The sequence below is a fragment of the Lissotriton helveticus genome, chromosome 2_1 (assembly GCF_964261635.1).
Source record: "Lissotriton helveticus chromosome 2_1, aLisHel1.1, whole genome shotgun sequence".
NCBI lineage: Eukaryota > Metazoa > Chordata > Amphibia > Caudata > Salamandridae > Lissotriton > Lissotriton helveticus.
The window spans coordinates 951,381,999-951,397,412 of NC_136059.1; the positions used below are offsets into that span (position 1 = coordinate 951,381,999).

A 15,414-nucleotide genomic window follows, 5' to 3' on the forward strand; every position below is an offset into this window, starting at 1 on the left:
TCTTTAGGTAAAATCTATATTCACGGGAAGCATCTGAATTCTATTTTATTTATTGCTCTTCTTATATTTGTTAGAGGTAGCCAAAAAAGTGGAGGTCCGGACCAACTTAATTCAGATTAGTGTGAGGTTGCGTGCATACAGAGATAACCTACTGGAGAAGGCCATTTTGGCCACAGAACTAGTGGACTGTCTTGAACACAAATGATGCGAGAATCTTGGGGTTAATTTTACATTTCAGTTCCCTCATCATAAGTAACTCCTCAGACTTCGACATTTCCTTCTACGTAAAAACAATTCAAAATACTACTTCTATGTCCTGCTGCACTTGGTCAAAGAGCAGAAGTGACATCCCTATTTGGATCCTGTCCAGATTATGGAAATTTACCAATTTTGCATAACTCTCTCAGCTACAGATCATACACAACACTGAGGCTCAGCTAATATTAGGCATGCACGAGTACGCCTGCTACCTCTATCACATATCCTACATTTATCAGTTTCTGCTTGGATTGCCTCCAAAGCAAATTATATGGTACATTACACTTAAGGTAAAGCTTAAGTATAAAGTGTTGAGGTACCATGTGTTCTGCGCTTTAAGGTCAGATGAAAAAACACAAATGAGAGAACCACGACTCAAAATGATGATGAGGACTACAACTGTTGGCTTCTCCTATCATCTTTACATAGACAACATCTACATTTCCTTCTCCTTCCTATTTGGCATTGGATGACCATACAGTTGTTTAGGATCACTCATTCTGAACTCCACCGAAATGGAAGTCTTATTTCCCTCCTCTATGGCACCTCACCCCATACTTTTCCACCTCGTATGTACCCACCCCTCTGTCTGACACAATTCCATTCCTCCCATCTTGCTGCATTAAACTTCATTAGCAAGAAACCCATGTGTCTTGGACATCCCAACTATGAGGATGGGAACCATCATCACCAACACAACACTGCAGCACGGTTATAGTTACATAATGTAGCAAGATGTGCAGAAGGATACAATTTAAAATAGTTAACTCAGTCATTAACTCACTGGTCCTCAGTGGACTGGATTACTGCATTAGTCTTCCGGTTGCCCTCCTCATATACTCCTACAATCTCTGGACAAGATTCTAAACTTGCACAACTTCTTGGCGGGTTGTGCTCCAGCTACCCCAGGCTTAACCATCTCCGATTCCACTCACCACAGCTCTGCAACCTAGGAATGAAAGATGTCAGGCCCTAGGAATTTCACTCGATGTTATAGTTCAGGAAGTTCTGCCCAGGACCTCCGTGAGTCAGACACAGGAAGTCCAGCAACTTACACTGGGTGCCTCAAGTGATTCCTGCACTACACACTCTCAGATGTTTCACCAGCATAACATGTAGTATTGCTAACTCTGGAATCCATTGCCTACCCAAACACACAGGGTCTCTTTTGCAGACTTAACAGCCTTGGAAATGCTCTAACTCATTCCTGCGGCACTGCCACCTTTCTTACAATGGTGAATCCTTCTTGCTTATTCAATCAGAAATGGAGGCATTATGGACTCAATCCAGTGCTACAGCAGAAGAGGAGAAGAGAAAGTAAAAAAATGTGAAGATTTGATGACCATTACTCTACCTTGCCTACACAGATGCAGCAATTCAATCTAGTCAACTGAATAGAACTCAATACTGTAGGCTTCTCTCCGCATTTCCCCCACCGTCACTCCAGGAAGAAATGCACAGTAGTACAAGCAGGGATGCCTCTGCAGCCACATTGATCTCCTATGTCTTAAGAGATTGTTAAGTAGAGCAAAGCTCAGGTTCAACAGTCATAAATGTTTAAATCACGTTCTTGACTCCTCATTGAAAAAACATCAATTTTGTATTGAGCCTAAGGGTTGCTTCCTATTCAGTGCAATACATCAATTTTCTACATATGAGCATGACTTATTTAAAAGCTTCCTGAAAAACAGGTTGTTTGGTTCTCCTTGCAGCAAAAGTGTCCAAATCATAGATCAGGTGAAAAGTGGCTGAGCGAAGGTCCTGGCTGGAATAAAATGGGTGATAAAAGTCTTTTTCATGGCCTCTTATTCCCCCCATGCCGCTATCCAGTTCTAGCACCAGAATTGCCCGTCCAAGACAGTGTTCTTTTTCAATGCAGTGACATCCAACCACACTTCAACTTATCTCGTGGCTTCACTTACAAAGTAACAATCAGCAAGAGCATAACAAAATGCACACAACAAACACATACCCATAGAAACTAGTCTTTAAGTGTATTCTGTAGTCTACCTGGGAGAAACTACTTCGACTCCACCCATCAATAATCTACAATGTTCGCAAACCAGGTGGGCTGCAACATTTACCCACTGCCTGCCACCACCCCCTTGCTTGACCCAGTATAGTATTCTTCAATAGATTCACCACCAAACACTAAAACCGTTATAAAAAGGCAATTCTATAAACAATGCTCATTCGGCACCAGCACCATACACAGGAGAAGCCAGCACCTCAAAGAGCCGCGGGCCGTGGAGGGAGTTACGGTGGAGGAGGGAGGCGGGGAGGGGGAGGGGCAGGGTGCTAAAAACAGGCATATGGACCATTGCAGGTAAGTACACAATTTAATTAATAAAACGAAATTCGTAGCGCGCACAGCATTGCTTTTTGCCATGCAGCGCGCGCTACGAATTTCGTTTTATTAATTAAATTGTGTACTTACCTGCAATGATCCATATGCCTGTTTTTCGCACCCTCCACCCTGCCCCTCCCCCTCCCCGCCTCCCTGCCCCACCGTAACTCCCTCCACGGCCCGCGGCTGACCTCAAATGCACACTTTCAACTCTTTCTCACTGAACACACCTCAGCATAAATCCACTTCTGTGTACTTTTTCCCCTTTACAGTCTAGTCCCCTGCAAATCTACATATCTTCCCTGGGCCACATAGAATACTTAAGTTCCACAGCCTTGTCTGTCAAACACTTCCACCCAAGTCCCACAACAAAAACATCATCCTTATCAGAGACCTCTCAAAACAAAAAAAGCTTTGGCTTCAAAGGAAATCTCCCCCAGCCTCTTATATGAAGCCATCACCACGAAACAGACCACTATATCTGCTCATCTCAGTGAATAAGCCAAATCACAGTTTTCCATTGCGCAGTGCTAGCGGCATCCAGGCCGTCTTCAGTATGAACTCCAAGATGTGGCAAAAACTGCATGTTAGGCTGACACCACCGAAGCACTGGATGAATCCACCAAACTTCACACACGATCCATTGCCTACCATGATCACAAGACTAACAAATTCATAGCCAAGTCCAGACCACACCTTTAAACAGAGAGGCGTAGAGGCATACCAGATTGCTCCTCCAAAAGCTTCTTGCACAAACCTGCCCAAGTGTATTAATTTGCTGTTCTTCGTGTGTTACTGTCCCATTGTGTAGCTGTATTTGCAAACATATCAGCTTACTGTGTGTGCCCTAGTACCTATAATTGTATTTGGAAGTATGGGAATACCAAGTTAGGGGCATTGTCCCTACAGTCATCCTGATGTGGTATCCGGCATTCAGGAAGTAATGTCTGGTCACCCCTTTGGATGAGCCAAGGAAACTGCCAGCCAAAACGAACAGCCGAAATTGTGAACCCCAACCTCAGGTAAAATGTTAGATGAATGACACTCACTCCATCACTAGGAAGGCACAATAAGTTGAACCCTCTTTCGCTAGCTCAGCAAGGTTTACTTTGTCTGCTTCTTTTTTACTTATTATTTGTATTCATCTTTTTATGCTCAAATATCACACAGTAGCTGATGTCTTAGGGATCCTACAAGTGTCTCTTTAAGGTGAAAAATCTATCTTACACTTCTTGCTTCTTTAATCTTCTCCTTCATGCAGACACCTCTCAGGTCTTCACCTCTTTTACTCTGTGATACTACTGGCAACAGTTTCTTCAGTCTAGGACCGAATGTACTCCCACTTTCTTCATCATAAGCCTGATAAAATCAAAGTGCTGTTATTTCTCTTCTCCACGCCCTATATATTTGGCTTATGCTAGTTTCTAGTGCTTTTCTCACTGTCTGCTGCTATCACCTTTGACTCCTTTCACTGCCCGGTAACATTCTCTCTGTTATTTCATACAGATTACCTCTGCCTCATTAGCCTTTTCTCCAACTCTCACCCTTACTCTTCGTGTTGTACACCCTCCTCACTTCCAGGTCCTGCTTCATTTTATTTTCATCTCTGCTCCTCCTTTTCCCTTTACTTTTCACTGCTCATAGCCATCCTTCTCTTCAAGCTCTTCAGCAGCTCTCCTTTCACCTTGGCCTAGTCTTTTTTTTCCTCTCTCTCTCTCTCTCTCTCTCTCTCTCTCTCTCTCACACAATTCTTCATGTGTGGCAGTCGGTCTTCCCGGCAATAATCTATGTTTAAGGCTATAGACAGGCCAGTCCAATGTTCCTTTTCTCCTCTAGTACTAGGGCCTGGTATTCTTTTAGTTTTCTGGCCACTTCCAATCCACAGACCAGTTTTTCCTTCCATTTACTTCTCAAGCAACAGGCTCATTTAGTACCCATTCCCACCCAAAGCTGCCTTCCCGCTTACTCCGTCCACAAGTACCTGAGGTTCTTCGCTCAATGAATCTCATTAATGATGACACCATCATGTCACTTTCGCGGTCACAGTTCCTATGTGCATTGCCTTAATTTGAACCAAATTATTTAAAACAGTTCTTTGGCGAGGTCACTTTATAAATTTAAAAAAATGTAATTGAGTAGACGTTTATTTTACTAATCAAATAATTAAAAAATTACAATGTCTGGAGATACACAAGTATAAGCCTTCTCCACATAGAAGCAAAAGAAAGCTTCACTTAAGTCTGGAACAGTTCATTGTGCTAATATGTTTAACTATCAGCCGGACACAATCAGAAATAGTTACATTTCTTACTTGCAAGATGGACAAAGTGGAGGAAGAGAGGAAAGGCAAAATGTGCACAAAAAACGGTTAAAAAGATTTGATAATTAAATTGGAAAACTGCACTTCTTAAGAATTAAGTCTGGCAGTGAAGTATCAAAAGCTTGAACTTTCTGCTACTGCTAAGGTTGCCCTTTGTCGGAAGCAGTCCGATCAATGACCTTCGCACTTGCAGGTTAACCTTCACGGTGTAGAACATTGGTATGGCAGGGTTTTCAAAAGATTACACTGCTTTCCAAAATCTATCTCATCCTTTTCTTTTACAGCTACTGATTCCAGATATTCCTTTCCATTTGGCACCAAAAGTAATTGTTCCTTCCGCTCTTAATAATTTACAACCGTCACTGAACCAGCCAAGAATAGAAAGTGTTATAAATTCTGCTCAAGGGAAACATTGTTGCAGTTCTTCCTTCTTAACGAGCTGACACTTGCCAAATTGGGTACAACTTCAATGTGACTTTAACATTCGCATTCCTAGGGGAACAGACTTTAAAAGAGATGGGCCCGTATAGAGGATGTGCACTTGGGCACCAAATATACATTAAAGCTCACACCAGTGAATTTCAGCTAAAATAAATGTTTCCAGGCAAAACTTGGCACAACCATACGTTCCATTTCCAATTTTTTTTTTCAGTAATCCTGGAACGAGGAGTAATAAATTAGCGCCCTTTCGCCCATGTTTACGCCAAAACTCAAACATGAACGCGAATTGCGCACCCGGTGAATACCGAACTCCGCGCTATTGATATTTATCGGGTGCTCAAATTGCACGCAGAATGTTGCAGCCCATGGCATGAAGGACCATAGTATGTTTTTTACAGTCCTTGTACTTGTGATTTGGATCTTGAAAACCACTTATTCTCTGCAGGTGCCAACATATCAATGATTGATGCAAGACCATCATTTCTCTTGAATTCGAACGCCCTAGCAATAATGTAAATATTTAATTGAGTTGGGGGACCTATTTTTGTTGCCTTTGTCAAAAGTAATTTCTTTTCGGTTTTCTAATGCCTCAGAAGGAATTTTATTCAAGGCAGAAAATGTTCTGACATTAATTACAGATAGGTGGCCACGGTTTTAAGGCCGGTGCTTCTATCATATAGGACTTCGACTTTATGGTTCGACCCAGGTATTAGAGTAGCCTCTAAAATAGTGATCAGAAGCTCTTCAGATGAAAACGTAGCTTTGAAAGTATCACCAACTACATGAGTTTTAGGTTTTTACATTTAAAGGCAACCCACCAACTCCTAAATCTAAATAGTCTGATGCATCCCACGGGTTTGCATCTTTAAAGCAAACGTTAAAATCACCCAGCGGAAGAAACTTCAGAACCGTATAAAGTATTGGCCTACAATTATCATCTAAGTTAGATCCAAAAGATACACTAATTCCTGGTGAGAGATGTAATAAGTTACCTGCAATAAAAGGGAGTCCCATTCTTTGATATTTAAATTTTTTTGACTTTTGCCAATTTGAAGTGAACTTCCAGAAGGGAGTCCACATTCCAGCATTTATTTTTTATAAATCATCGCAAGGCTGCTACTCATTTTATCTAAGTGCTTTTTTGGTAGTATGGAGTATTCAGAGGGAAAAGCTAATGCCAAGCCATGGTTGGAGGTCTCTTGTAACCATGCTTCCGTAATAAAAACAAGATCTGGATTTAACTCCTCAGTGTAAAGTGTGAGATTTACAATATGCACAGATAAAGAACAGGCACTAAATAGCTCACATTTAAGAGACATAACATTTATTGGGCTCCAGACTGAATGTATCTAGCATAATTGGCCACTATCTAATACAGAGATATATTGATATTACAGAACTCCCCTGTGTCAATTATGAGCCACACCGTTTCGCCTCCTGAGCTGCGGGTTGTCCTCTAAGTCCAATCAAGTCCTCCTTTGAATATCTTAAATGGGAGTGTGAGAAGCACAGTCCCTGGTGCACCTGTGTATTGGATGGGAGCAGATTGGTGCGCATTTTCCAATATGGTGATTTATATAGGTAGCTCTTCACATAGCTTAGAGAGCGCCGTCTCCCTGGCTTTGAGGAACATTCCCTAAAATGTTGGCTAGTCCCAGTGAAATGGAAAAAAAAACTTAGCACATATCAATGTTACTGCGGTGGCCTATTTGAAATCAGAGCAATCCACCTGAATGGTAAAAATCACAGTTATGCAGACAAGTTAGCCAAGAATTTTAATACCCCACATTTAACAGTTCAACCATTCCGATTTAGATTAAAATACATAAAACAAATTTACATCTCATCGCACTTCAATAGCAAAATAAAGTACCAAGTGCTGCCATATGTCTGCAGTGTTGAGCTTTATGTGATTACTCGTCATCCATGTATTTATAGCAGAAGGAAGTCATTACGTTTTAAATTTTAGAGGTCTTAAGGGCCATCCATTTTTAGAATGATTTGCATGTCATCTGCATAGTTCAAACAGCTGATGTTGAAGAAATTAATCAGGTCTGATAAAGGGGATAGGTAGATGTTAATGAATAACCAAAGATGTTAATGAATGACAATGTTGGAGTCTTTGTAGCAGCATGCGGTAGTGGACAGTGGTAAAGGACACTGATAGGTGCGGAAGCAATGACGGCTACTCAGTACTGATCCACCATGAGTTTTAGGTCATCGCAAATGGTTAGGATAGCTGAATCCGTTACTCTCTCTGGTCTGAAGTGGTCTTGTTGGTCTGATATCAAATCATTTTCTTCCATAAATGTAGAAAGTTGAGTAAAGACTACTCAAGGTAAGCTTGTGATTGTGGCATTTAGCATTCTGAATTGCAAAATTCTGCTATGATCTTGGGGAGTTCCTTAAGACAGTAGTCGTCATGTTTTAGCGCCATAAGAATTGGGCCACAGGGTCAGAGGAAGATGGTGGATTCTGGGCGAGGGCAGGGGTGGTGGTTCCTGGGTGAGAGTTGAACTGTAAGCAGAGACTGGGGGCTCCTTGGTTAATGTGGAGCTGAGATGGAAAAGTATGGTATATCACAGTCATGGGATGCAGAAACTGAGAGGAGACCAGCACCAGTCACTCCTGAACACTAGGGACTAACACGAGTGCAAACACTTTAGCACTAAAGTAAAACTGATGTGGTATGAAACAGTTGTTTCCAAGGTAACTCGCTACAAGATGTCTGAAACCATACCATATTTTGTAGGATTACCACTATGTAATAAGTTACATTTAGACACATTGTATGTATATTATATATATTTATATTGTTTGTGGATGTCTTGAAAACATACAACAGACCCCACATTCTTAGACCAGCGTCAGATATCCGGATATGTACAAATTAATGAATCAACTTCTAAAGCACAGGACCTGCTCCTAGGAGTGTCATGGCACTAACAGTACATGTTTGAAATGCAGCAGAGCGCAAGAATGCAGACAAAAGGATGTTCCAGGGTTTGCAGCCAGATGGAGAAATAACGCCCTCCCCTTATTGAACGTCTGATCCTAGTGATGTGAAACAAATGAGCATTGGATGATCTCAAGGTTCGAGATGGAATATAGTGTAGGAATCTTTCTGACTGCTATTTAGGACCACATTTGTAATAATGTTTGAGAGCCAGGAATAGAGCTCTAAAGCACAACTTTGGAGTTATTTAAGTTGTGTGACGCCAATGCATGATGAGGAACTTTCAGGATTAATCAGACTGAAGCATTCTGAATTGTCTGAAGACCACTGAGAAAAGAGCCTGGTAGACCAAAATATAGAATAACCTTGCTGTGTTCAATGCACGAACAACTGTTCTGCAAGATTCACAAGGTCCAAACATTTCATGAAATAATGGAGGTGATAAGAGAGCTCCAAAGTCCTGCACACCCAACAGATTGATAGTGTATAAAGGATGCTTAAAGGGTTGTCTACATACCATTTAAACCCTTTACAGAAATGCATACATGAATGTTTTCACTTTCAATTTTCCACATCCCCCTTACCTGACGTGTGTAATATTTAGAAACATTAGCCACAGCCAAAAAACACATTATTGTCCGTCACAGAGGATGATCTGGACACTACTGAGGACATGTCCATCCAAAATATTTTCAAGACAGCAGCTGCAACCCTAAAACACTCACCCTGAACCTGCAGCTTCTTAAGAATAATGTCCATAATGAATAACTAAGCAACAATATCATCCAGAGGTGCGACTATATGTCCTCTACTCGCTCCAACCATTCCTAGCACAAATAGGAGGAGCTGAGGACTAAGAAAAGAATCCAGCAACCTTATTCAACACCGACATGGTTGCACCATGGCAATCCACATCAACAATGTATACACATAAGTAAGGATACCTTGATATTGCAAAAACATTTTCACCATCACCACTTTTTCCTCGACTTTCATACAAAAGCGCATACAACAAAGATGATATTTCCAGGGTATACACTAGTGAGTTATGGCTACTACGTCTAGAAAGTTAAGAGCCCTTGGACTATGCACAGTGACACTCCCAGAATATCCACCTACAACTGGTGCCGGAAGCAAACATTACCTCTGATTCTTTACAGCGGTTCACTACAGAAACATGGCGTTTCACCTACAAGACGCACCACTCCACAACAAAGATTGAGCTTACCAGGGACATCTACAAACTCCATCACAACTCCTACGTGCTACCTCTGCATCACAACATACAAAGCCAATTCCAGGCTCTAGAAACCTGCCTATCTCCCAGTGAATCTTGGACAGCAAGCATCTTTCTTAAACTTAATCTAAGATCAACCTTCATTCCAACTCCAAACACACCAAAAACAAAGCATGAGTCAACATCAACTATAAATCATTATTAGGTGACTAATTAGATCTGTGGTCAGCACCATGCCACCACTACCCCCGTCTCAATGCCTTTGTGGACTTGTAGCTACTGATGGGAAATGCCATCATGTATATAACCTACCCCAAAACAAAAAGTCTCTAGTTTCCAAATGGTTGAATGCAGAACAATGTGACTGAAATAAAACGTTCTGCCTGTTAGCAGCATCGCCTCATTATCAATTGCTTTCCTGCTGGACTTCAATAACTTAAAGAACTAAAAGATGCTCATCCAACAAGGACCCACTTCAGAACTTCCCAACAGTGCATTCCAAAAGGAGAATGACTAAACTGTTGGCCATGGCCTGCAGCACCTCAGCCTTTAACATTATCTTACACAATACACTCTCCTCCTACTGTTCTACAGTTACAGAGGCTGAGGAAATATCAAGTAAGTAATTTATACATTGAAGCTTTATCTTTCAACTTGAGAAGAATTTTGACGTATCTATGAAAGAAGCACCACTTCAGTCTGCTGTACACGGACCTTGTTGGGCTGATTGACATCATAGCTGTTCAGAGATCCCAGAAGATGTTGTAGCCCGGGGACATTGTCATCATTGATGGCGTGGATGATGGCCTTCATGACAAAGGAGTCCTCTTCATCCTTTGGAGCAACATGGAAAGAAGAGAAAGGTAAACAAGTGAAAGCTTTTCGCATGAACACAAGCATGTCTGAGGTGTAGACTAAGAATGAAATCGACTCTTCTCTTCCAGCAGTCATCACCCCCTCCCTCCTCTCTTTTATGGATGAATCCTGGTACAGACAATGTAGGGGTTACTTGTTTTAAAAATAATGTGACTTGCCCTTAAGTTTTTTTGTTTTTTATAAAGCGTATTGCAACAAAAAGGCTGTACAATGCATTTATAATTTCACTGCGTATCATTAAGGTGCTGGAGCCTTGTAAGCTTGACATCCTACGTATAAATGATATACAGTATCTTCAATACACAGTTTACGTACAACCACAGTTAGGCAACATCTTTTTAAGTTACATCACAGAAAAAGCATCGATGTCATCACATGCGACATCATGGATCTACTTTCGCACCATTTTGTTACTTAGCTAAGTACATTCGTTTTTTTTCCTGCACAGTGGAATGATTGCATGTAAAATTAAATTAAGCCCATGAGGAGTAAAATAGTCTGAAATAATATGCCTTGAAACGGCCCCATACTTTTCAAATGCAAATAGAACAACTGATGGACAGAATGCAGAACAATGTCATACATTTATCCCAGTATACAGAGATCTGGGGCTAAATCCATCAATTGTTTGCGTCCCACGCCTTTCCAGTTTGAACCCAGTCATATGCAAATCAGTTTTGACCCTGCTCCCTATGGGAACAGTCCAGCCGGAACTGCCAGGCCAGGTCCTCCCTGGACTGGAAAAAAGCATCCAAGGACCAGTTTTCAACCCTCATCAGCCAGGCTAGTTTGACTCCTGTGGCATGGAGAACACAGGACAAGGATGATTTGCATATGGCTGGGTCCAAACTGGAATGGCATGCAGTAGCGGCTCCTGTGCAATGGTGATGGAGCGTCGCCTCACTGCTCTTGCATCATTTTATTTTACATTTGCCGGTTCTGCCAGCAGTATTGGGAGTGGCGGGGCTTAGGAATGGGAGGAGGAGTGCTACGTGCACTCTACTCCCCAAGTGTGCATATGTGTTTTAACCGTCCGTCTCAGGTCGACCAAAACACACATGCGCACTTAGGGTTTCTCCAGCCCAGCTGCACTGAGCAGCCAGGCTGAAAAAACACCACAGACTCCCAGGTCGGAGCAGGGCGTCTTCCCTGCCTGCTCAGACCAATCCCAGGGCTGCTCTGCAGTACAGGGAATGGATGGAAGTTTGGGTCCCAGGGGCTGCTGGAGGCAGCTGGTGGGTCGGCAAAAGGTTCGTTTTATATATTTTTAAAATATTGTATTCTCCCCCCCTGTGCAGCCCCACCACCTTTTGTTTATGGTGGCCGCCGGTGATGGCGTGGCAAGCAAAATAACAATGGGTTAAACCCAGATCTGTGACTGGGAGTGAATGTTCGACAATTTTCAACATTCTGTCCATCATCTTTTTGTGTTGCATTTTTACTCTAAGTGGGATGGGTATGCCCAGACATGGGTCCCGTTCTCGCTACGCCATCTGTTTCAAGATAGCATAGCTGATATGGGGCGATGCTCAGAATTCCATCCTAGGATGCTGGTTTTCCAGTCCGGGGAGGACCTGGCCTGGCAGTTCGGGCTGGACTGTTCCCAAGGGGAACAGGGTCGAGGCTGATTTGCATATGGCTGGGTCCAAACTGGAATGGCATGGTGAGAAAAATAACGATGTGTTAAACCCAGATCAGTGACTGGAGGATGAATGTTTGACAATGTTCAACATTCCTTCTATCATCTTTTTATGATCCACACATTTCAAAGAAATGGAAGAAAGTGGGAGGCAGATCAAAGGAGGGCCTACAAAGCATAAAACCCAAGTAACTAAAAGGCAGACCAACAGCAGGTTACACAAACGCCACACGCAAGGAGAGGCATTATATGATTGACCATCTCCTGCATGATTCTGAAGCCCCATCAGCGTCTTCTCTAAATCTGAGCACACTTCGTTCAAATACTATTAGTCTGGTGTACTAAACCTAGATATATTAGCATTGGAATGTGTCAGCAGGCACTGACCTGAGGGGATACAGCATGGGATGGGCACCTGCTTCCGTGGTAGAGAAACCAAAATCACTGCTGCCAAAATTTTAAAAACCGCCCCATACTGCAGATGGCCACAAATACAATGGAGTCCTGGGGGAACGGTTGGCTTGTGACAGCTCATCCCAGCCCGACAGCAGTCCCCTAGACTGTAGTCCACTGGGAAAATGTCAAGTGCCAGAAAGACCAGTCTGGAGCTAGATGTTCCCCCAGGACAGAGCTCGCTACCAGAGGTGCAGTAACACCAGCTAGTGATCAGATTGCTGTAACCCGCATTTTAAACGTGCATTAGCAAGAATTAAAAGACTCTAAAAAGGCATTCTATAGAATACAAGCTGAAACAAAAAAAATGTTCTCTGTCCAGAGTGTTTTGTGCTCACCCAGGGGAAGAGGGAGAAGCAGAGTGACTCGACCATCTTTCATCGCTGCTGCGCTCAGGTTGTTTACCAAAGGAACACAGTGAAACCTGAAGAGCTGGCTAAAAACTCCCGGATAAACAAGATTAAGACGCCCCCCCTAGGGCTCTCAATCTGCAAGAGGAGGCACCTCCAAACAGAGAAAGACACCGGGCAGCAGTTCTATATTCCCCCACCACGCACATAAAGCGTCTTAGGGATCGCTGAGGCTCTGAGCAGAATAAATAATTGCCACTTCATTCTGCAACCAAGTCTCTTTATGATAAACAAAAGCAATTTCAAAATACCTTTTTGCTCTCATAACGATGTCAAATTGTGGCCTCACAAAAGAGCACATCACAAGGAAGAATAAATGATATATATATATATATATATATATATATATATATATATATATGATGCCAATTTTATCTGTTGTATTTAAGTGGGAATCAACGTTCACACTGTTGTGTGTGTGTGTGTGCCATTTCCATTTTACAATTCATGTCTTTAATTTATGGCAGTGATTCGTTTCGGCTGCATATGACTAGTGCAAGGTCTGCAGCTGTGCACTGCGCGTCTCACTCCGTTGCACCAATTATGAAACATTATGTCCCAGTTTGCTTTGCCCGATGATCCCTATTTTGAATTTCAAGTAAACACTGTATTTTTTAAACAGGCGTTCTTTTGCCATTATTCTTTTCGTAAACCATTTCACAGGCAAATAAAAACTGCTACACCATTTTATCCATTGTGAACCTATTGGAATCACCATGGGATCTCGGTTTGAGCTTGGCGCTTGAGTTATGAAATTCTGCTGAGGAAAATGGCAAAAAAAAGAAGCCAAACATTGAGACTAAAGACTAGCAATGGAGGGGGAAAGTTACTCTCTCTAGTAGCCTAAATACTTAATTTTATTTTGTTGCATAACAAAACTTCATTAAGGCTTAACAGAACCCTTGAGAGGAAGAAATAGATGTATGGACGGTACGAGTGTAAGATATCTAATGCTTTTTGAGAGTTCTGTGCATTTTAAGCCAAGCCGAATAAACCTCTTCCTTGGAGTAATTGAGCAGTTTCTTGTTCAAGGCAAATTGTTTAGAGGAAGCTTCATATGAATGCAGCCAAAGACGTCTGGCATGGTGGAATTTAGTCATAGCTTTGGGTAAGGAACTATTACAGTAGGGTCAGGGTTTCTGCATATGTGAACGAGTTGCTCTTTGAGGGGCAAACTGATTAGAAATTATCAGAGATGATGTTTGATGAGTGGTTACGGATAATTTATAATAGTGGGAGGTGACACTTTGGACCATATGAACTGGATTTTTTTCTTGTTTGGTTTTAAAGCGTGTTAATGGATAAGAAAACTGATGAGACTATGGTCTTACCATATAACTGGTACAACTTGAGCAAAAATGTAAAGCGTTTAACTGAGCAAACAAGACCACGCACAAGCGGCCTCCCGATATTACCATTTGGCATTAAAAAGAGGGGCTACAACCAAGGAGAAGGAATTAGTAGAGAGAACAGCATTAGAATAAGAGGATAAATGAAAACATCTCATGGCTTACCGGTCATGCTACAAAGAGCTTACATGGTGCCTTATCCTGTTGTGATCAAATGGTCGCATTGTGCAAATTTCAAATGATGTTTAGAGAACTGGAGCATTTGGGGCAGCATACCAGATACGGCACTGCTACAGCAATGCATTCCGTGCTACGAAGGCATTGCTACCCCATTGATTTCACAATGTATCTATTTAGTTCAAGAATAGGTACTTATGACCCTGATAAGATTATTGAGACATGAACCTCAATTTGACAAAAAGTCGGCCCCCCACACTATTCTGAGTCCTGAAGTACTCGTAGACAAGATACAACAACGGTGTTTGACAAGTTAGGTATAATAAGGGTGTTAATTCTGGCAAATTACAGGCTGGTGACGAGTGGAAAACAGCTTTCAAATCGACAGTGTTCCAATATCTACAGAATTACTTATTTTGTGAACTGACTGGTATATTTTTTATCATTTACATGGAAATTATCCGAATTTAATCCCATGACCACCGGAGCAACATGATAAACATCTGGCCAGTGTCAATCAGACTTGGTAAACCTCGGTGGTGTGTCACATAACCGAAGACCATCTTAAAATGAATCAGGTGAAGTATGTGGGACATATTGTCTCCCAATAAGGTGGTAATGTCTCAAGGCAAGGTATGGTTAAGATGAATATGAGCACTAGAGGAAAAAACTGCATGGGTTTCACGGACACTAGATAGGTTCAATGCCACTTCATATCCTTATTAAGTGACATTATAAAAAATGTATCAGAAAGAATGCCCCATATATGTTATGTTATATTATTTCAACTTCTATAGCGCACACCTGTCCCAGCGCTTTGACTGGCAGAAAGAACAGAACAACCATAGCAAGAAAAAGGCAGCACAAAGAATAGCAGCGGTAACAGCCCGTTAGGGTCTAGGAGGGAATAGATGTGTTTTAATCGCCCTCCTAAACACAAGCAGATGATCG

At 41.9% G+C, this 15,414-nt stretch overlaps 1 protein-coding gene across 2 annotated transcripts in view; it reads right to left on the minus strand.

Moving 5' to 3' along the window:
• Positions 1–15,414, minus strand: part of DAPK1 (death associated protein kinase 1) — a 615,679-nt gene that overhangs the window by 153,785 nt on the left and 446,480 nt on the right. For both annotated transcript variants that reach the window (XM_078675702.1, XM_078675704.1), the window contains one exon: positions 10,274–10,393. In XM_078675702.1, coding sequence (XP_078531828.1) covers positions 10,274–10,393 — 120 coding nt within the window. The remainder of the gene's footprint in view (positions 1–10,273; positions 10,394–15,414) is intronic.